General features: G+C 53.1%; 2 protein-coding genes across 19 annotated transcripts; one reads left to right on the top strand and one right to left on the bottom strand.

Annotated features, from left to right (window-relative positions):
• Positions 1–7,409: 7,409 nt before the first annotated feature.
• THTPA (thiamine triphosphatase) lies at positions 7,410–11,310 on the top strand. 3 transcript variants are annotated; one of them, XM_073012921.1, is made up of 3 exons: positions 7,410–7,772; positions 8,180–8,461; positions 10,430–11,310. In XM_073012921.1, exons 2-3 carry the CDS (start codon positions 8,185–8,187, stop codon positions 10,573–10,575), a joined length of 423 nt encoding a protein of 140 aa, XP_072869022.1. In that variant the 5' UTR covers positions 7,410–7,772; positions 8,180–8,184; the 3' UTR covers positions 10,576–11,310. The 3 variants fall into 3 exon arrangements, with proteins under 3 accessions (XP_072869022.1, XP_007989088.3, XP_007989090.3); XM_007990897.3 differs by having other exon boundaries at positions 8,180–8,731; XM_007990899.3 differs by lacking the exon at positions 7,410–7,772 and adding an exon at positions 7,861–8,020 and having other exon boundaries at positions 8,180–8,731.
• Positions 10,781–19,658, bottom strand: AP1G2 (adaptor related protein complex 1 subunit gamma 2). Of its 16 annotated transcripts, XM_007990886.3 has the most exons (22): positions 19,557–19,610; positions 18,939–19,147; positions 18,390–18,514; positions 18,106–18,247; positions 17,890–17,986; positions 17,642–17,718; positions 17,433–17,528; positions 16,934–17,014; positions 16,372–16,470; positions 16,142–16,197; positions 15,860–15,973; positions 15,530–15,670; positions 15,398–15,452; positions 15,194–15,316; positions 14,319–14,408; positions 14,103–14,230; positions 13,777–13,881; positions 13,332–13,455; positions 13,116–13,251; positions 11,984–12,147; positions 11,667–11,765; positions 10,781–11,579 (listed from the first exon to the last, which is right to left on the bottom strand). In XM_007990886.3, the coding sequence occupies exons 2-22, from the start codon at positions 19,140–19,142 to the stop codon at positions 11,478–11,480; spliced, it is 2,358 nt and encodes a 785-aa protein (XP_007989077.2). In that variant the 5' UTR covers positions 19,143–19,147; positions 19,557–19,610; the 3' UTR covers positions 10,781–11,477. The 16 variants fall into 16 exon arrangements, 14 of the variants coding, with proteins under 14 accessions (XP_007989077.2, XP_007989076.2, XP_007989074.2 ...); XM_007990885.3 differs by having other exon boundaries at positions 17,642–17,986; positions 18,939–19,143; positions 19,557–19,658; XM_007990883.3 differs by having other exon boundaries at positions 17,642–17,986; positions 19,557–19,657.
• Between the last annotated feature and the right edge of the window lie 538 nt (positions 19,659–20,196).

Here is a 20,196-nt window from a genome sequence, read left to right as displayed (position 1 = left end):
CTTCCTCTTGCTACTGTCAGGCTCTAGTAAACCTCAGGCATTCACAAACAAGAGTTATTGGGACACCTGTTGTTCTGAGCTGAGAAGAGCTCCAGGGAGACAAGGTCAAGCTACCAGAGTCAGAAATCCTACCAATTCGACCCAGGCCCTGGCCCCATAGGTGATACAGCACCCTGGCAAAGCAGCAAGTTATTCCTGTATGGGTCTCAAGGTAACACCAGCTGCCTCTGACATCATGGAGGGAGGAACCGTGTCAGGTTGCCAAGGCAATACCAGCAATTTATGACATCAGAGGCTTGAGTTCTTTAGTTCTCAGGGGCTGGGAAGATTCAAGTTCCTCTCAGCTGAAGTTTATGGGAATTCTACTTTTTCATTTCTTTGCTTGTGTTCTGGCTTGGGAATGAAGTACAAAGGCCTTTGGTGGGGGTAGTGAGTGATTAGGCCAATGAAATGAATGCTCGTAAGGTTCTCTCTCTTCCCCATATATTTCTGCTTTCTCTCCCTCTCTTGGGCATTTCTCTCTTCTGAGGCTTCGCCCAATGGTGTTCCTGCTATTTCTGCTATGCTTTTTTTCCAACCTCCCCGGCCCCCCCGCAGTGCTCTCGCTTTCTTTGCATCAGTCACGCTGTGTCCTCCTCACACCAGAGGCATTTGTTTCCTTTGATACCTCATCCTCTCTTTTCCCCCTACCAAGCTCTGTGCAGCTCTGATCTGCCTCAGCACTCCTTCGTTTGCCATCCATTTACCTTCTTTGTACCATACTCTTTTCCCATCTCATCTTGTTCGGCAATTCCTTCCTTCCCCCTCTTTACTATTGTATTAATTTAATAGTGCTTCTTCTGTTGACCTCCACTTTAGGAATATTCTATCATTTCTCTTCCTTTTACCTTCTGTATTGCTATCAACACGTTTTGTTTCATTCTTCCAGTTTCTTAATTAATCACCCTTTCATTCCTCCCCTGCCCCCTAGTCCGCATAGATTTTCCTCTCTTCCTTTGCATATCCCTCACGTCATACATTTCTCTACCCCGTGTGTTTATTGCACTGACCACCCCTTCCTTCCTTTAATTCTGTTCACCTCTGAAATCGTCCATCTTCTGCCCATGTCTACCTGCTCCTTTTACCTTTCCAAGCTCCTGAGGTTTGGAAAAACAATGATGGGCTAAAAACCAAGGTAAACTCTCCAGATCCTTTATCCACCCTTACTGTTCTTCAGGCTGAATGAACCTGGCTCCTTACATACGATAGCTTTTATCACACTAATAAACACTGCCTCATTAAAAAATGGTGCTGGATCTAAATATGATACTAGCAGGGGCCTAGGAAGAAGATGAACTAAAAAGTGAAGAAAAAGCAACTGATATCTAGAATGAACTGAAGGATGGGGGGCAACCAGGCAGGGTGGAGCTTAGAGTCCTAGGGAATGTCCTCTTACAAAATCAAAGTTGACAGTTAACTGACATAATGGCACTGATTGATGAAGGGGTTATATGCCCCTGGAAGCCCATTAAATTATTTCTTGGCCTGTTTATGTGCCTTCAAAAACCGTACCCCACACCTCTCCCAGCCCCTTGCTTGCTGGTACATTCTGCTGCTGGGGTTAAAATGCTGGATAAGAGGAAAAGGGATAAAAGAAACTTAGGATGATCAAGAAGAAAAGGTAGGAAGAGGGCAGATTATGGGAACAAAGGTGGAAACTCATAAGAGAGCTGGTGGGAAACAGATGGAAAAAAGAGGTGAAGCAAAATGGGGAAATAAAAAAATATACAATGATAAAGTGGGGGAAGGGAGGAAAATTAAGTCAGCAGGGAAGAGGTTTTGTGGTGGGAAGCTCCTGGGAAGGCAGATGACACGCATGAGACCAGAAGGTGAGGTTCTGATGAGGGAGACAGGCACATGGCAAAGGGGACAGTCAACAATGCTAGGAAGTTCCAAAGCTTCCCTGGTGAAGGTGGAAGAGGAGGCGGTCCTGGCCATGCTGAAGGCACTAGAGGCTTTGGTGGAGACACATTTGCTCCATCATCCCACTCCTCTAGGCCCTGACTGTGACCACCACAATCATGACTGATAAGCAAATTCCAAAGTAGCCTGAAAAGGCCAGAGATATCCAGACAGACTCTGAAGGAGAGGGCATGGAGTTCTAGACGGACAGAACAGGCAGCCAAGGCGTGACACATAGTGACAGAGACACACAAGGAGAGGATCACTGGGATGGGAAGGGTCACAAGTGGAGGCAGTGACATACAGACCCAGAGATGGATGGGATGGAAGAGACGAGATGAATGGCAAAACCAGAAGTCAGGGACACATGGACAGAGATCAGCGGGGCTACAGGCGCAGCGAGAAGCGTGGTCTTGTGCTTGAAAATGATAGGGCTGCTCAGAGGGGCAGACAAGAGCGGATGGGGGTGGTGGGATGGGCGTGCAGGACAGACACGCTTCACCTTGAATGGGCATGTGGCCTCCCCTCACCTACTCAACCCTTTCAAAAAAAGGAATGGAAAGCCCAACTTCAGCCAAAAACGAACGAAGATTGAGGGTATCCACGTCCCCTCCCACTCCACGCCCCAGCGCGCTAGCCCATCCATCAGCCCGCCGGCCGCTGTTCTCCCGTCCCACAGCCGGCGGGGGGCCGCCGAGACCCAGGCCCCTCCAGGCTGACAGCTCTGAGCCCTCACACTCACCGGGCCTCCCCTTCCCTCCGGGACCCCCGCTCCCTGCACAGCTCAGCGCGGTCCGTCTAGGCTTTCCATGCCCTCCGTCTGTCCGGCGGGCCTCTGCCTTTCCCGTTCCCGTTTCTCCCTCCACCCCCGCATCTCTCTCTACCCGCGTCCCCGCGCACGCCCTCTTCCTCCCGCACCCCTGTCTGCTTTCTCCCTGGGCTCTCGGTCTGTCTGTCCGTCCGTCCTTGTCCCCTCCCCCAGCCCCTTCCCGTCCCTCTCCGTCCCCTCCAGCGGCAGTCTCCGAGCGCCTCCTCTCCCGTCTCGAGCTTCCAAAGAGCAAGGAAGGGAAGAAGAGAGAGAGGGAGAGGAGGAAAAACCAACCCAGCAGCATCGGAAATCGATGCACTTACACCTCAGCTGGAAGCAGGGACGGGAGTCGAACCGCGGCCGCCGAGCAGCGCGAGGCGGGGAGGGGAGGGGGCGGCTCTTGGAAGGGACTTCTCCGATGTGTTGATTCCTCTTTTTTCCCCTCCTCCTCCCTCCCTCCAGCGCTCGCTCCGGGGCGTCGGGGACGGAGATGGAAAAAATAAATAAATAAATTCACGGCGGTGAGGGAAGTGAAGGAAAATAATCAATGCTATTTGGCTGCGGCTGAAGTGTTTCCCCGGCTTCGTGAGGGGGTTTCCATTGATTCACCCTGGGCACTCGCTCGCTCCCTGCCTCCTCCTCCTCCTCCTCCTCCTCCTCCTCCTCCTCCTCGCCCTCCTCCTCCTCCTCGCCCTCACTCCTCCGCCTCATTCACTGGCTGGAGTCGAGGCGTCCCACACAATGGAATAATCAATACCCAGGCGCCCGGGGCGGCCCCACTGAGCAGGTGCAGCGACCCGCCCGCCGCGGCGCATGCCGGGAGTTGTAGTCTGTTCGCGCCCGCCCGCCTCGCGGGACCCAGGGCCGGGGGGCAGGCCAGCCAGCCCACCAGGTCGCCTCCTAGACTCTGGCTCCAAGTTCAAGCCGGTGCTTGCAAAGAGGGCAGGCCCCTTTAAACTCTTTTCCGTCTCCTCTCCTCTTCATCCTGCGGTCTGCAGAAACCATACATGTGTTTTGTTGTTTTGTTTTAAATCAGCTACAGAACCCTGAGCCGCCCAAGGCCTCCTTTTTTTCATTCCCTTCTTCCTTATTATTCCCCCCCTCTCCTATTGGGTACTGGAACCTCTTCTACCGCAGCAATTCCTCTTTAGTCTCTGAGAGCTTCTGCCTCCTCCACGCGGTTACATAGTCCCCTGAGCTGGGTAGTGGGAGGTTTGGGCTCCTCCTCCTCATCTTCAGTTTATCAGCTCATTAAGTGTTCCTGCAATTTTTTTTATTTTTTATTTTTTTGTTGTTGTTGAGATGGAGTCTCGCTCAGTCGCCCAGGTTGGAGTGCAGTGGCGCGATCTCGGCTCACTGCAACATCCACCACCGGGTTCAAGCGATTCTCCTGCCTCAGCCTCCTAAGTAGCTGGGATTACAGGCACGCACCACCACACCCAGCTAATTTTTGTATTTTTAGTAGAGACGGGGTTTCACCATGTTGGTCAGGCTGGTCTCCAACTCCTGACCTTGTGATCCGCCTGCCTCGGCCTCCCAAAGTGCTGGGATTACAGGTGTGAGCCACCGCTGCGTCCGGCCTGTTTTTTGTTGTTGTTTTTTGAGACAGAGTCACTCTGTCGCCCAGGCTGCAGTGCAGTGGCACGATCCCAGCTCACTGCAACCTTCGCCTTCCAGGTTCAAGTGATTCTCCTGCCTCAGCCTCCCAAGTAGCTGGGATTATATAGGTGCCCGTCACCATGCCCTGCTAATTTTGTATTTTTAGTAGAGATGGGGGTTTCACCATCTTAGCCAGGCTGGTCTGGAACTCCTGACCTCAGGTGATCCACCAGCCTCAGCCTCCCAAAGTGCTGGGATTATAGGCGTGAGCCACCTTGCCCGGCCGCTCCCGTATTCTAATAACAATAATTTCTAAGATTTCTTGAATGCACAGGGACAGTTTCAAGCACTTTTACATATATTGTCTAGTCCTCTCAATCCCATGAGGTAGATACTATTATAGTCCCATTTTACAGTTGAGGAAACTAAGGCACAAATAAGTGAATTAACAGGCCCAAGGTCCAATAAGTAAGTGACAGCACCAGGATTCAAAAACCTCCATGGTCTGGGTCCAGAGCCCACACTAACTGCTATAGCCTACTTCTCTTAAGCAACACAACAAAACCCTGAATTTCACATGACAAAAATGAGAAAGAAATGAACATTTTGAGTTTATACTATGTAACAGTTTATGACTGAATCCTCATAGGTAACTGTGAGGCAGACCACATTTTCTCAACGAAAAAGCAGAGGCTGGCTGGGTGTGGTGGCTCACACCTGTAATCCCAGCACTTTGGGAGGCCAAGGCGGGTGGATCACCTGAGGTCAGGAGTTCAAGACCAGCCTGACCAATATGGAGAAACCCTGTCTCTACTAAAAATACAAAATTATCTGGGCATGGTGGCATGCACCTGTAATCCCAGCTATTTGGGAGGCTGACATAGAATAATTCCTTGAATCCGGGAGGCAGAGGTTGCGGTGCACCAAGATCACACCATTGCACTCCAGCCTGGGCAACAAGAATGAAACTCCATCTCAAAAACAAAAACAAACAAATAAAAAACAAAAATTAGGCAGGTGTGATGGCATGTGCCTGTAGTCCCAACTACTCAGGAGGCTGAGGCAGGAGAACCACTTGAACCTGGGAGGCAGAGGTTGCAGTGAGCTGAGATGCCAGAGTGAGACTCAGTCTCAAAAAAAAAAAAAAAGAAAAAGCAGATGCTTAGGGAAGTGGAGTAGCTTGCCGATGGCCAAACATCTAGAAAGTAAAGCTGGGAGTCAACCCCAGGTCTGGCTCCGGAAACTGATCTTTCTGTTCAAATAAGCTGCAGCTTTTACTCCACTGGATTGGACCTTGTAACACAGGAAAAATTAGGTCTTCATCCCAGGTTAAAAAAACTGGAAAGCAAAAGATGGATGAAAAGCAGGCCCTAGGAGCTGGGGTTGCTTCCCTCCCTAACCAATGGTGCTTAACATGGAGTGGGGCCAGGGGTTCACCCAAGCTATCCCAAGTTCAAGATGCCATTTGTTTATTTATTTTTATACAGGGTCTTGCTCTGTTGCCGAGTACAGGCAGTAGCAGGATCATAGCTCACTGCCCTTGACCTCCTGGGCTCAAGCTATCCCCCTGCTTCAACCTCCTGAGCAGCTGGGACCACAGGCATGCGCTACCACACACAGCTAACTAAAAAAAAAAAATTTTTTTTTTTTTTTTAGAAACAGGGTCTTGCTATGTTGCCCAGGCTGGTCTCAAACTCCTGGCCTCAAGTGATCCTCCTGCCTTGACCTCCCAAAGCGGTAGGATTACAGGTGTGAGCCAACGCACTTGGCCAAAATGCCATGTCTTTAAACCAGTGTCCTTCTCCTTATAATACCTCTCACTGGTCATGTGTTTCCAAAAATATACTGGTGAGAGGGCAGGTGTTGAGAACATGGCACTTCTCACCCATCATAGGAAGGAGTCCAGGAGTTAAGAGCCACAGTTCCTCAGGGAGCTTCCTCACATGGAAGGTCAGACATATAGTTAGAGTCTCCAGATAACCATAATCCTCAGAGGGGGTAAGAAGGAATCGTCTCTATTAATATTTTGTCTCCCAAAGCATTCAAAGGGTCAACCCCATGTTTTCCTGAATTTTATTTTTTGGGGGAGAGATGGAGTCTCATTCTGTCGCCCAGGCTGGTGGCGCCATCTCAGCTCACTGCAACCTCGGCCTCCCTGGTTCAAGGAATTCTCATGCCTCAGCCTCTGGAGTAGCTGGGAACACAGGCATGCGCCACCATGCCTGGCTCATTTTTGCATTTCTAGTAGAGATGGGGGTTTCTCCATGTTGGCCAGGCTGGTCTCAAACTCCTTACCTCTGGTGATTCACCGGCCTCGGCTTCCCAAAGTGCTGAGATTGCAGGTGTGAGCAACCGCACCGGCCTTTCTGTATTCTAAATGAACATAAGTAGTTCCACACCTGACAAAAACTGCTTGGGGACCTCTGGAAACTGACACAAACTCCTCAGTCTAGCACTCAAGGCTTTTTCTTCAACTGCATTTCTAGCCTCGTCTTCTACTTACATACCACCCAGGTGCTCTCCAGTTTCTGGGCCTTTGCTTAGGCTAATCCTGCCTCCATCCAGGTCTCCAACTGTTGAAATTGCATCATATCTTTAGTTCCTGGCCAAATATCACTTTATTCTCTGACAGAAAGTTTCTCACCCACTCCTACCCTGAACGTTCATGCCAGGAGGTATTAGATCCCCTCTAAAACTCCAGAGTAGCTAAACTGGACTTTATTACGCGCTGCCCCTGCTCCCTTCCCTCCCCCCACCCCCCCCCACCCCCACCCCCCGCCACCCGCCACCATTGCCACTGGCCTGCACTTAACTGGCTGCTATAGCAGATATCTGCTGGACAGTGTGAATGGCTTGTATTCCAGGCCCATCTGCCTGCGTTGGGGGTGGGGCGGGTGGGTGTTGGAGATGGGACTGGGGCTTGAGCTCCTTGCACTCGACTCTCCCCGCCGCCCTGTAGCCCCAGTTCAGCTTTAGGTAGAGCACTGCAAGCACCAATTGCAGCTTTCCTGTCACCATAGCGACGGACGGGGCGAGAGGGCAAAGTCTCCCTTTGGAACTACATCTCCCATCATGCATCCGCGCCCCACGGTGCCTGGCTCAGCCTCTGGTCTGAGACCTGTACCAACCCCCGGGAGCCGTGCGGGGCAGACAATGAGGAGCAGAGCGCCAGGGGGCGGCCTCGCTCCCCTGGCCACCGCGGGGTCGCGGCCTCCCATTACATAGCGTGTCTCTCGAGCCCTGGCCTGCTCTCGGCACCGCCACAACGGACTTAATATGGCCGCTGGTGCCGGGCCCTGCCGGGCCCGCGGAGGGTCGGGACGAGGTCCGGGATCAGGAACTGCTCCCGGCATTCCTCGCGGGTGTATGGCGTGAGCTCCCTTCCCCCTCTCTGGGTCCCGCGAGGAGACTCTGGGGCTTTGAGGTGAGACCTGAGGTTCCGCTGGCCCGTAGTGTAGCAGGAAAGGGCAGGTCATCCCGGGTCGCGAGCCACTAGCCTCCTGGGGTGGGAGGGTGTAGAGAGGGGGGCGTTGAAAGGATACCCGCTACCCAGCCTGCTTTCTAGGGGTCTCTTTGGATTGAGGACATCAGCAGCAGTGGAAGGGATTTTACTGGAGACCTGTCACTGTCAGAACGTTAAAATACGACCGACGGGGCCTTAATATCACCGAGGTAGAGAAAAGGGCAGTAGCCCTAGAGACTATTGCGACACAGTGTGCCCCTCATGAGTTCTTCCAGGGAGGGGGTCTGTACTGAGTTGACGCCCCAGGAGCTGAGCATGAGGCTTTGCATCCTTGGGAACTCAGCAAACGTTTGTTCAACCAATTGCAGGTAGCATGGCCCAGGGCTTGATAGAGGTGGAGCGAAAGTTCCTTCCAGGGCCTGGCACAGAGGAGCGGCTGCAGGAGTTGGGGGGCACCCTGGAGCACCGGGTCACCTTCCGAGACACCTACTATGACACCCCTGAGCTGAGCCTCATGCAGGCTGACCACTGGCTGCGACGACGAGAGGATAGTGGATGGGAGCTCAAATGTCCTGGAGCAGCAGGTGTCTTAGGACACCACACGGAGTATAAGGAACTCACAGCGGAACCTACAATTGTGGCCCAGCTCTGTAAGGTGCTGGGGGCTGACGGCCTGGGGGCTGGAGATGTGGCTGCTGTCCTGGGCCCATTGGGGCTGCAGGAAGTAGCTAGTTTTGTGACTAAGCGGAGTGCCTGGAAACTGGTACTCTTGGGAACTGATGAAGAGGAGCCACAGCTCAGGGTGGACTTGGATACAGCCGACTTTGGCTATGCTGTGGGTGAGGTAGAGGCCCTGGTACATGAGGAGGCTGAAGTACCAGCTGCCCTAGAGAAGATCCACAGGCTCAGCAGCATGCTTGGTGAGAGAGACAGGCCCTTTTGTGCTTTTCCTGCTCCCCACTTCTCTCTCTTGGAGGCACCCACTGGACCATGTAGTGGGGGAGGGCCTCTGAATTAAAAAAATTTTTTTAAAATAGAGACGAGGTTTTGTCATATTGCCCAGGCTGATCTGGAACTCCTTAAGCAATTTGCCTGCCTCAGCCTTCCAAAGTGCTGGGATTACAAGTGTGAGCCTCTGTGCCTGGCCTGGATTATTTTTGTAATGGGAATTGTTTTAGCAGTTTTGTAAGTTTGCTTACAGTTCTGTGAAATCTCATTTTCTCTTTAACAGTAGCTAATTTGGATTTAGTCCTTCCATGTGTCTAATTCCAGCCAACCTGTCTCATTTAGTTCTCATACCTATAGCCAGATCTCCTTCAGTTTCATTTCTCAGTTCCCTGCTTTGACTCTTCCTTCCCCCAGTCTTTTTTTTTTTTCTTCTTCAGTCACCACTCCTCCACAAGGAGGAGTAAAAAGCCTTTTTACAAAAGCTGCCCTCTGGGAGGCTCAGACTCAGGATCTTCCGATCATGAGACTGATGCACTGCCCACTACACCAAGAGTCCAACCAATCTTCTGTCCTTTTGTTTTACAGTTACCTAGATCTTTTTAATTTGTTCTTTCAGCTTTTCGTAAAGGGCAATAACATTATAGTTATGTGAGACAGTGGGGCATGATTTGGTAGATTTGTTCCCAAGCATAATTCCCTTGTAGACAGTTCATTCACACTAGTGTGGAATTTTGCACCCCATGGGGCCTTACAGCCCTGCAGTGCTGTTTGAGCCCCCACAGCAAACATACACTGAGTTCCTTGCTATGTGCCCAGCACACTGTCAGGCACTGACAACAGACACCAGCAATAGGCAATTCCGTTCTCACCTTACGATGTAGAGGTGAGAACTCTATGTGAATCCCACCCCATGGCTATAGCTTCCCTCCTCTTTTTTCTATAGCTCTTGGTTTCTATTTGTACATCTCTGCATGTGCTTCATTACTAAGCTTATGAGCTTTGGCCTGGTCTAGATGGGCTTTAATCTTTTTTTTTTTTTTCGAGACAGAGCCTCGCTCTGTCCCCCAGGCTGGAGTGCAGTGGTGCGATCTCAGTTCACTGCAAGCTCCTCCTCCCTGGTTCACGCCATTCTCCTGCCTCAGCCTCCCGAGTAGCTGGGACTACACGTGCTCACCAACACACCCGGCTAAGTTTTTGTATTTTTAGTAGAGACAGGGTTTCATCACATTAGCCAGGATGGTCTCGATCTCCTGACCTCGTGATCTGCCCGTCTCGGCCTCCCAAAGTGCTGGGATTACAGATGTCAGCCCCTATGCCCTGTGATGGGCTTTAATCTTGATTGTGGGACAGGGTAATAACTGAAATGAGCTGATGTTGAGGTATCCTTCGTCTTCTTGGTGCCTGGGTGCCTCTTCGCCATTTCTCCTTGCTGGAGGAGAGGCTCAAGTGTGGCTTCTAGTCCCACTCTTGCCTGAAGTTGCTCTTTTAGGTCCCAGTTCCACAAGCAGGCAAGGAGTGGACTAGTGTGTTATAGAAGCTGGGTGGATGACATTCAGAACCCCAGTGTGGCTTTGGAAACATCCATGGGGTCCTGGCTAGGTGGGCAGGGAGCACAGTCAAAGTGCTTGTGGCTCTGTCCATTTCTCTCCTTGTTGTCCTTTTACCTGTAGGTGTGCCTGCACAGGAGACAGCACCAGCCAAGCTGATCGTGTACCTACAGCGTTTCCGGCCTCAAGACTATCAGCGCCTGCTAGAAGTGAACAGCTCCAAGCAGAGGCCACAGGGGACTGAAGATCCTGATAACTGCCTGGGCTAGGGGTGTCACTTCCCAGAATGGGAAGGGAACTCTGGGTCTAATGGAGTCCACTCCTGGCCCACTGTACCTCTCCCCTCGGTGTCCCTTCTGACAGTGACTCCTCTCTCTCTAGCTCTGCCTGTTTCTTCCCCCTACTCTAAGCTACTCTTCCTTGAGCCCTCCCTGGCTGCTGCTGCTTCCCTCATCCGTCAGATGCAATCTGTGGGCCGCCCCTCTCCCCTGGCCGCTAAGCAGCCTCCATTGATTTCCGCTCGTGTTTATAGGATTTCCACTTAGCCGTGATCAGTAGTTAAGCACAGGAAAATCCCTTGCCACCCCCCTCCCTTGGTCGATGCCATTGATTCTGCCAGCAGCTCCTAAACCGCCTTACAGCTGAGTTAGAAGATGAGGGGAGGCAGCAGGGATTTCCCTGCCTTGGGGTGTGGGAAATAGAAGCAAGTTGAGGAAATGGTTGGGAATCCCAGTTAGAACTCTAAATTCTAATCTGATTTTGCCACTGTGCCCAGCTCTGGCCCAGAGGGTAGAGTACCGCCTGTAGAAGTTTGGGGCAAATTTGTTCCCTGACCTGAAGAGGGTTAGAAAGAACCAGCAGCCGCCCCATCCCCACCCCTGTGTTGAGACAGGTTCTCAAGGTTCAGGGGAAGATGCATACCTCTTATGTAAGAATGCTTTTCCCTTGCTGTTATTCATACACATTTTCCACTTCAAATATACCCAAATATGGCTTTCCTCCCCTCTCAGGCTTTATTGGGCTTTATTTGTGGGAGAAGGGGGCTGGTCCCCAGTTTTTGCAGTGCAAAGCCAGAGTGCCACCTGCTGGTAGCCCTCAGGTGTAGGTTTCAAGCGGCTGGGGCCCCCTGGGGTTTGGGACACAGGAGAATTTCAGGCTGTGATGGAGACAGTTACTGCCACGATTCCACAGGCAAGTTGTTCACCTCAAAGATCTCCTGCACTGACTGGTGAAAGTGGTTGTAGGTGAGGCGCAGCTTTAGCCGCAGGGGGGCCTAGGAATAGGAGAGCGGGGACCAGGGTTAGCACCCATGACTTCTCCTATCCCTGGGTCTTGTCTTGGGGGGACTCCTGAAGCTCACCTTGTTAGGATTGAGGATTCTGAAGAGCTGGGTGATAGGAAGGCCACCCCGAGCTGGAACTGTGTTCCCACTGGGGGCCTGCAGCTGCAGCTGGAGACTCTGAGCACAGGAGTTTAACAGAGCACAGTATGGCAGTAGGTGGGGCTCAGGCAGCTCCTCTACACCCAGTGGCTCCACACCCTTTTCCTGTAACTCCCCAACTGCTGATATCCAGATGACTCAATCGCATCTCACACTGTCTCCCACCCACCACCTCCACTTAGTGGCCTTTTCTCCTGGAGTCCCCAGGCCACCTCTGAACCCTGATCTTGACAAACCTTGGGCACAGCAGCCTGGCAGATGAAATCGGTGACATCACCCTCTGAGGAGTTGGTGGCAGTGGCGGTGATTAACAGCAAAGCAGGGTTTTCAGGGGGTCGAATGAAAGACAGATTCAGCTGTACTCCCTCACGCTCAAACACTTTGAGATCTGGGATGGGAGCTGGAGTAGGGAGACAGAGGCAGCTCAGTGTGCAGGTTTGAGAGAACATGTTTGTTCATTCAGCAAAAATTGAGTGAACACCTACTGGCCCTGCACTACTCGAGAGGCTAGTAACAAAGTAGATATGAAGATGAGGCTGGAGCTTACTGTCTAATGGGGGAGAGAAACAATAAAAAAGGGCCGGGCATGGTGGCTCATGCCTGTAATCCCAGCACTTTGGGAGGCTGAGGTGGGTGGATCCCTGAGGTCAGGAGTTTGAAACCAGCCTGGCCAACATGGTGAAACCCTGTCTCTACTAAAAATGCAAAAAATTAGCTGAGTGTGGTGGGTCGTGCTTGTAGTTTCAGCTGCTTGGGAGGCTAAGACACAAGAATAGCTTCAACCTGGGAGGCGGAGGTTGCAGTGAGCTGAGATCGCGCCACTGCACTCCAGCCTGGGTGACAGAGCGAGACTCTGTCTCAAAAAATAAAAATAAAAATAAAATAAGCAAGATAATTACAGACCATAATAGATGCTATGAAGGAAGTAAGTCATTCTAGAATAACTGGGGAGAACTGACTTAAATAGGAGCGGTAGGGGAAGGCATCTGACATTTTAGCTGAAGCCTGGAGTGAGAATGAGCTGGTCATTCGATGTGCTGGGGAAAGAACATTCCATGTAAAAAAGAACATGAAATGTCAAGGGTAGGAGGGTGTGAGGAGCTGAGAAGGGGGCAGTGAGTGGGTAGTGGGAAAGTGGTATAAGAAGGGCTGGGAAGGAAGCAGGGCCCTGTAGGCCAGAGAAAGAAGTCTGGAACAAAGGGAAGACAGGTGACCATGACTGACTTCATCCTTTTACCTCCTGAGATGGGGATGGGATGGGGGACACACAGGAAGAAGCAGGGTCCATGAGCCTCAGCCCTTGCCTTAGGAGAAGCAGCACATTTCCACCTACCTTCTCTAAGACATCTCCTTTTTGCTTAGGCTTACCTGGGGGTGGAGGTGCACAGGGAAGGTCAAGCAGGTATACCAGGGCACCTCCAGGGGAGGGGTGCAGAGGGGGAGGATGCTGGGCATCCCCAGAAGCCCCATCCAGGAGATCTAGCAGATCCAGGAGCTGTGAGGCCTGGCGGAAGGGACAGAAGGGGCAGGGCTGGGTATGAAGCTCAGCCCGTCTTCCTACCCCAGGGTTTCCAGCCTCCTCACCTGGGGCTCTGTGGGTGCTGGGGCTGCTTCTGAAAGTTGGGCTGCTGCTTTGCTTTCCTTTGCTTCCTCATCAGCCTGAGGGCCATCTCGCTCCACAAGAGGCATTTTTTCCAGGATGGCAGCCCTGAGAGGATGGAATGCAAGTGTGCCTCTGTGGTCTTTGGGCCCTTCACAAGAGGCATCTAGGATGATGACTAGGAACATGGAGCACTGTGCACATGGTGGCTCAGAAGTTCCCTTCTGATTTCCTAAAATGACATGTTGTTGCTGATTTTCAGATGAGCAAGGAGGGTTGGAAGCCAGCTTAGCTTCAATTAACAGTGGGTGGGAAGCTCTCACCGTGGATGTGGAACACAGGTGAGGATGAGGCCCTTGTACCTACAAAAGGGCATTTGGGAGAGGGCAGGGGTTTGGGTCCCATGCTGCAGCACAGTGCTGGACACACCTCATGTGCTCGTACTTCCGGAAGAGTGTGTCATACTCCACAGCCCGCTGTTGCAGCTCCACGTCCAAGCAGCTCCTGTAGATGGACACCACCTGGCGGATGCGGCTGGGCCAGTGTAGTATGTAAGTGGCAATGGCAGTGTGCCACTGCAGAATGTGGCAGGAAGGAAAGGTCCACGGAGCAGGGAAATACCCAGATTTGGCTCAAAAACAAGAACCTAAGGGCTTGGGGTTAGGGTGGGCTGGGTATATATGCCTGGAAAGAAACTCAGAAATGGGTGGGTCCAGTGAAAGGCCATCTCTCAAGGGGCTGGGACCCCTTCTTACTTATTGTCCCCTTGGAGGCGAGTGCTGAGTTTCATGAGGGCTGTGAGGGCATATCCTCGAGTGGCTGGCAGGGACATATGGGACTGCAGCACCTTTTCCAGCAATGCCAGTACTTCCTCTTTGTCCACCTTCAGACATGGATACAGTTAGTGACCCTGGTGCAAGTCCTGCCCCCCTGACGAGTCCCTCCTCAGTGTACCCCCAGTGAGGTCTCACCTGAAGGGGCTCAATCTCCTCACAGTTCCCCTCCAGCAGGAGGTCCCCATATTCCCCAATGCACCAGGCTGCCACCTGCACCAGTGGTTGCTACATGGAATAAGAAACTGCTGGGCTGGCCGGGCATGGTGGCTCACGCCTGTAATCCCAGCACATTGGGAGGCTGGGGCGGGAGGATCGCTTGAGACCAGGAGTTCAAGACCAGCCTGGGCAACATAGCGAGACCCCCGTCTCTATTAAAAAAAAAAAAAAGAGAGAGAGAGAGAGAAAGAAACACTGCTGGGCCGGTGTCTGAGGTCCTCTCCCCACTTCCACACACGGTAATATCCCTTGAGGCAGTACAGAGACGGTGGAGGGGGTTGGAGGGGTGGGGAAAGGGAAGTTTGTTACCTGGCTCCCACTGCCCTCTGGTGGCCAAGCATCAGAACTACATGGCCTAACCACACAGGATGGAAATGTGCGAGGGTCCCTCCCTTGTGGAAGGTGTGGATGCTTTCTGCCCACCCTATTTAATTAACATGGAAGAGGGGGCTGTAGATACTGCCTGGCATCTGTTAATTCATTCAGCATTCAAGGTAATAATAAAACCTCATAAACACAAGAGCTTTAATCTCAAGGCAGCTCTAAGAGGCAGTCAGGGTACGTGGAGCATAAGGGAAGTTAGTCATCTGTAGTTACACAGCCAGGAGGTACCAGAGTCAGGATAAAAGCCCAGATGTTCTTAAAAACAGGGCTCTGTGCTTGGATGTCTTCTGCACTATGTAGGTAGCTGTGATCTTGAGAGAAAAATTGGAATCTAGTATAAGGAGGAGGCCGCCCAGGATGGGCAAGGGTGTGGTTGGGCAGCCCTGGGCCTGGGTAGGTGGGAATGATACCTGGGAAATGTCTTCTGCCAGGGCATTGTAGAGGCGGCGCACAGAGTAGGCATGTAGCTCCTGGGCCCCCCCAATCAGCTGGGTCAGGTTGGCCACTGCATCATCCCGCACATGGGTGCCTGCCTGGAAGGTGTGGGCATGGCCAAGTCAGTGTGGTGAATCTTGACCACTTCTGCCCAGCTCTCTGACTGGCCCCTGCCTCACCGTGGTCAGCACATGCAGGATGGTGTCTATGTGCCAGCGTTTGGTGGGAGCAAACCTAGGGGATATATGGCTCATCAGTCCTGGTACTGACCCTGCCCAGATTCTACCCTCTTCGACTCCTGGGCACCTCACCTTTCTGCAGCTAGCAGGATGCCTGAGGCACAGTCAGCCCGTAGGTCAGGAGGGCAGGACTCCAGAAAGGCCTGCAGCTCTTGCATCATGGCTCGCACATTGGAGCTATTTACCAGAGCCAGGCTTAGTTCCAGGGCCCTCCTGGCAGGAGAAAGAGGTTTTCATGCAGGTAGCCCAGGTTATCCTGGCCCATGCCTCAGCCCCTCTGCTTCCTCAGGGACCTGTCCCCGTTAGTCCTCTTACTCCAGCTGCTCTAAGCTGGCTCGAGTCTTGGCCACAAGGCACTGGGAACCTCTGCCCTGCCCTCCTGTCCCCTGTATCACTGCTCACCGGCTGAGGGAGGCATCAGTTTCCTGTAGACAATCCACCACAGTGGGCCGATGCCGCTGCACAGCACTGTGATCAGACTGCACCAGTCGAAGCAATGATGTCAGGGCTACATACCTGGTCAGGATGGGGGAGGTTCTATCACACCATGGCCATCAGCCCCCACTCCCCATCCTGTCTTGGGTATAGGGGTAAGAGAGAAATGGATCAGGAGGCTCTGGAGGAAGGAGGGCAGAGGGCCAGGGGATCAGTGGCACAGCCTAGGTAGACAGTTGGGACTATTACCTAATGTTCCTGTCACTGTTGAGTAGGAAGCGGCCAAGAATGTTGACAGCTAGAACCTATGAGAGGCAGAAGCTGGGGTCAGCCAGGAAAGAAGCAACCTGCTCAGCCATTGAGGAGTGGGAACACAATGGCGCAACATGATGGGGCTAGGAGGAAGAAACCAGCAAGCAGGACCTGTGTGGGTGAGGTGGTGGGCGGGGCCATAGTGGGAGAGGCATAAGGGATGATACCCGTAGGCCAGCTGCAGAGCGGATATCCATGATGGTGAGTACTGTCTCAAACAGGACCGCATTCCCGGCATTTCGGCTGGTGTCTGTGTTAGTGGCCACCTGAGTGGAGGAGAGAGAAGATGTATCTGCTCAGGGACCTCCTCAGGTCTCCATTTCTTTTGATACAGGGTCTAACTCTGTCGCCCACAGCTCACTGCAGCCTTGACCTCCCAGGCTTAGGTGATCCTCCTGCCTCAGCCTCCTGAGTGGCTGGGACTACAGGCACATGCCAACAAGCCCGGGTAATCCTCAGGTCTCTTGAAGGACTCCAACATGTCATCTGTCCAGCCTTCAACCATCCAACAAAGTTCCCTTAGCCTCTACTATGTGCCAGGGCCGGCCTGGGCACTGGGGCAATAGCACTAAGACAGACTGTGTCCCTTCTTCATGGAGTTCACTGTCTAGAGGAGACAGAGAGGCAATGATATGGCCACTGCACAGTGAGGAGTCAAGTGAGGGGCACCCAGGGCTGGTGGGGTCTCCAAGCAACACAGCTAACCAGTGCCCTCCTCCCAGCCCCAACCTGGGCCAGCAAGTCATTCATAGTCTCACTGCTCTCCTCGTGGTTCCGGCCCAGGATCCGAAGCAGACGAAGTATCTGGACCTGAGGTTGGGTTGAAAATTGAAAGGTGAAGGGGTTCATAGGATAAGGAGTCATGGAGCTGAGGAGAAAACTCTAACATGGAGGAGAGCACTGTGAGGGTCTGGCTCGCTCCCTAGATCCTCCCCACACCTCCTCACCTCCACAGGTCCCTTGGTCCTGGGAGGGGAACAGAGGTGTGTGAGGCCAGGGGAGTTTAGGACAGGCTTAAAAAAAAATTGTTACCAAACTGTATTTTCCTGACTTTTAGGCATTCCCTCTCCCCTCACAGGTCCTGGGATGACCTGAGCAATCCTGTGCCTGCTATTCTGCTGCCCAGGACACTGAGAGGGCCAGTGTTCTCTTGGAGGAGACCACTGGTCATGGTCTTACTGCTATGCCCTCTCTGTTCCAGGGATACAGCAGTAAAAGGTCACCCCACCTGCAGGAAGGGGTCGCTGACTCCAGATATGCTGTGTTCTGTGGAGTATCCCGTTGTCACCAGAGTCCGGAGGATCTGTACCAGCTGGGGTACCACCTGGAGGGAGGGCACAACTTTGGGCATTTGTTCTAATCCTCTCCAGCTAAAGCCCCATTCCTTCCCCACTGACCCTCTCTTCAGGCCCAGGGCCTGCCCCTTCACCAGCCCACCTTTCGGAAGTGCCTGAGGGCTGCAGGGCTTCGTTCGCAGAGCTCCGTGATCAGCGTGATGGTGCCCAGCAGGATGCCTGGGGTCAGGGTCGGGGAAGTGAATGGTGGGGGCCAGGGGCAAGAGAGTCTATTGCGTGTGTGCCTGTGTGTGTGTGCTACCCTTCTCCTATGAGCTGGTGTTCCCATCCGATTTTCAATTCTTCTGTCCACAGAGCTGAAGCAAAGGATGGGGAGCCCCACAGCCTTACCATGGTGACGCTCGTGAAGCAGGTGGACACAGGGTGGGAGGAAGACACTGGAGAGTTCAGGGACCTTCCGGATCATGTGCACTGCAGTCAGAATAGCCTGCAGAGGTTCGGGGCCTCAGACAGGGGTCAGAGGGGATGGACCCCTGCATCTACTACTATATGGCACACAGCAGGCAGTATCTGCAGGAGCAAGTGCCAGGAGTCCCACCATCTCACCTTCTTGCGCACGTAGGGACTGGGCTGCAGGAGCAGTTTCTCCACCTCTGGGGCCAGGTCTCGGCACATCTCAGCAGAGCCCATGGTGCTCAAAGTGCACAAGGCCAGGCCTTGTACTGGCTGAATCCCCTGGCTCAGGTCACTGCAGGGTTTGGGAGGACGGTCAGTCAAACCTCTGAGAAAATGAGTCCTTTTCAATACCCACAACAGGCAGTCCCCTGGGATTTCCAAGGTCCCTACTCTCCCATCTCCCTGATTCCAAGTGATTGCCAGAACCCTCTCACTTCTTGATGCTGTTGGTAATGAGCAGGTGGGCATCGTGCCTCTCATCCAATAGAAGCATGGCCCCCAGGTAGCCCACCCTCTTGTCTGTGAATCTGGAGGAGGCGATCAGTTTCAGGCACTCCATCTATAGTCAAGGGGGCAAACCAGGAAGAGGCAGGGTTGAAACCATAGACACTCACATCCCTGTTCCATCTTCCTCTTTAAAACCAGATTAACCTGTGGGGCATCCTATCTCATCACTCTCCCTTCAACAAGAGGAGAAGCTTAGGAAATTCAGGCGTTAGTGGGTAGGAGGAACTAGGAGTTGAGGAGGATGGGAGAGGAAAGGAGGAGGTGCCTGCCCTAAATGAGGCTGGCCAGAGAATGAAGGGTTCAGGCCGGCTGATGACCAGTAGGGGTAGCAATGGGGAAAGAGGTTTGCAGTGCAGCCTGTGAGGACTCTGAAATTGTAGAATTCTAAAAACCAGGGTATAAACAGGTGAGAGAGTCTGTGACTCTGCCCCACTAGCCTTCATCAAGCTCAGGAGGGAGGTATTCCTGGCCAGTACCTGTCCAAAGTGGGCGGGGTAGCCCAACATGTGGACGTAGAGCAGTTTGGCCAGCTGCCGGTGCCTGTGCACTGGGTCCCCATCGCGGAAGGAGGCCCGGATGTGGGCGCACTCCTTTTGGATCACCTCCCGCTCCTGGGCCTGAGTCTTGGCCCCGCGAATCTCTTCGATGAGGTCCTGAAGCTTCAGCGAAGGCGCCACCATTCTGACTGGCAGAGTCCGGGAGTGAAGAAACACTCTCTGGCCGGGCGTGCCTGGGTTTTCGGCCCAGGCGCGTCCTGTGTCAGGACCCTAAGAGCCCAGGTCCCACAGGTACCCTAAAATTGCTCCCGCGTTTCACCTTTCCCGAAGTAGGTCCCCAAATTCCGCGACCACCCCACCGCCCGAGAAGCCCACTACGCATGCGTCGGCACCCCACCGGCGCCCCTCCCTATTGAGCATGCGCTGGAGCCCCACCTGTGTCTCCCGTGTCCTCCCCCTACCTGGTACCCCATCCCTAGCTCAGCCATTGCTTTCTTTCCACGACCCTCCGCTGTTTCTTCCGCGAGCTTCCTCCCCCGATTTCCATCTCAGGCAGCGGCAGCGACAGCCTGCCTACCCCCAGGACTCCAGCCTCACCTGCCTTCTGCCTCAACTCCGCTCCTCTGCCCCCCAGCGCTTCCTGGTACGGGGCCGAGCAGGGGTTGGTGATCCGCGCGGTCCTTCCCTCTCCCCGCCTCCACCACGGGACCCCGCCCTCCTGGGCCGACTGCAGAGCCTTCCTGAATCCTCTGACCTCGAGCCTCAGGCTTTAGCGGACAGACAGCATGGCAGGCCTGGAGTTCTTCAAGAGGCCTCCTCGCACATCCTCACCACCCGGAGAGCCTCAGTTTGGATTTGAAGCCATCGCACCCCAAAGGAGATGACAATCCCCCCCCTTTTTTGAACTTTTTTATTAATATATTTTTTTTTGTTAAATTTCTTTGTATTTTTTTCCTGCAAGACTTGGTGTTGGCGGCACTGTTGTAGTTTAACTTCAATCCCAAATTCCATGAAATAGAAATCAGAAGTAAAGGTTGAGAGGGAAGGAAGGAGGGAGGCAAGCCAAGGAATAAACAGAGTTTGACTAGAAAAAAAGAGGGTATGTGTGGTGGGCATTCCCGGGCAAGGCCATTCCTTGAGGGAGGGGGTTGGCAGGCAGCTTGCCTCTGCCTCATGCAGGGGAGGGAGGAAAGATCCCCTGGGGACCCTACAGTCCCCTCTTCCTAGGGCTTCCTGC

This window comes from Chlorocebus sabaeus, chromosome 29, assembly GCF_047675955.1.
Source record: "Chlorocebus sabaeus isolate Y175 chromosome 29, mChlSab1.0.hap1, whole genome shotgun sequence".
NCBI lineage: Eukaryota > Metazoa > Chordata > Mammalia > Primates > Cercopithecidae > Chlorocebus > Chlorocebus sabaeus.
The sequence above is the reverse complement of the archived record's forward strand: the minus strand, read 5'-3'. Positions and strand labels throughout refer to the sequence as shown.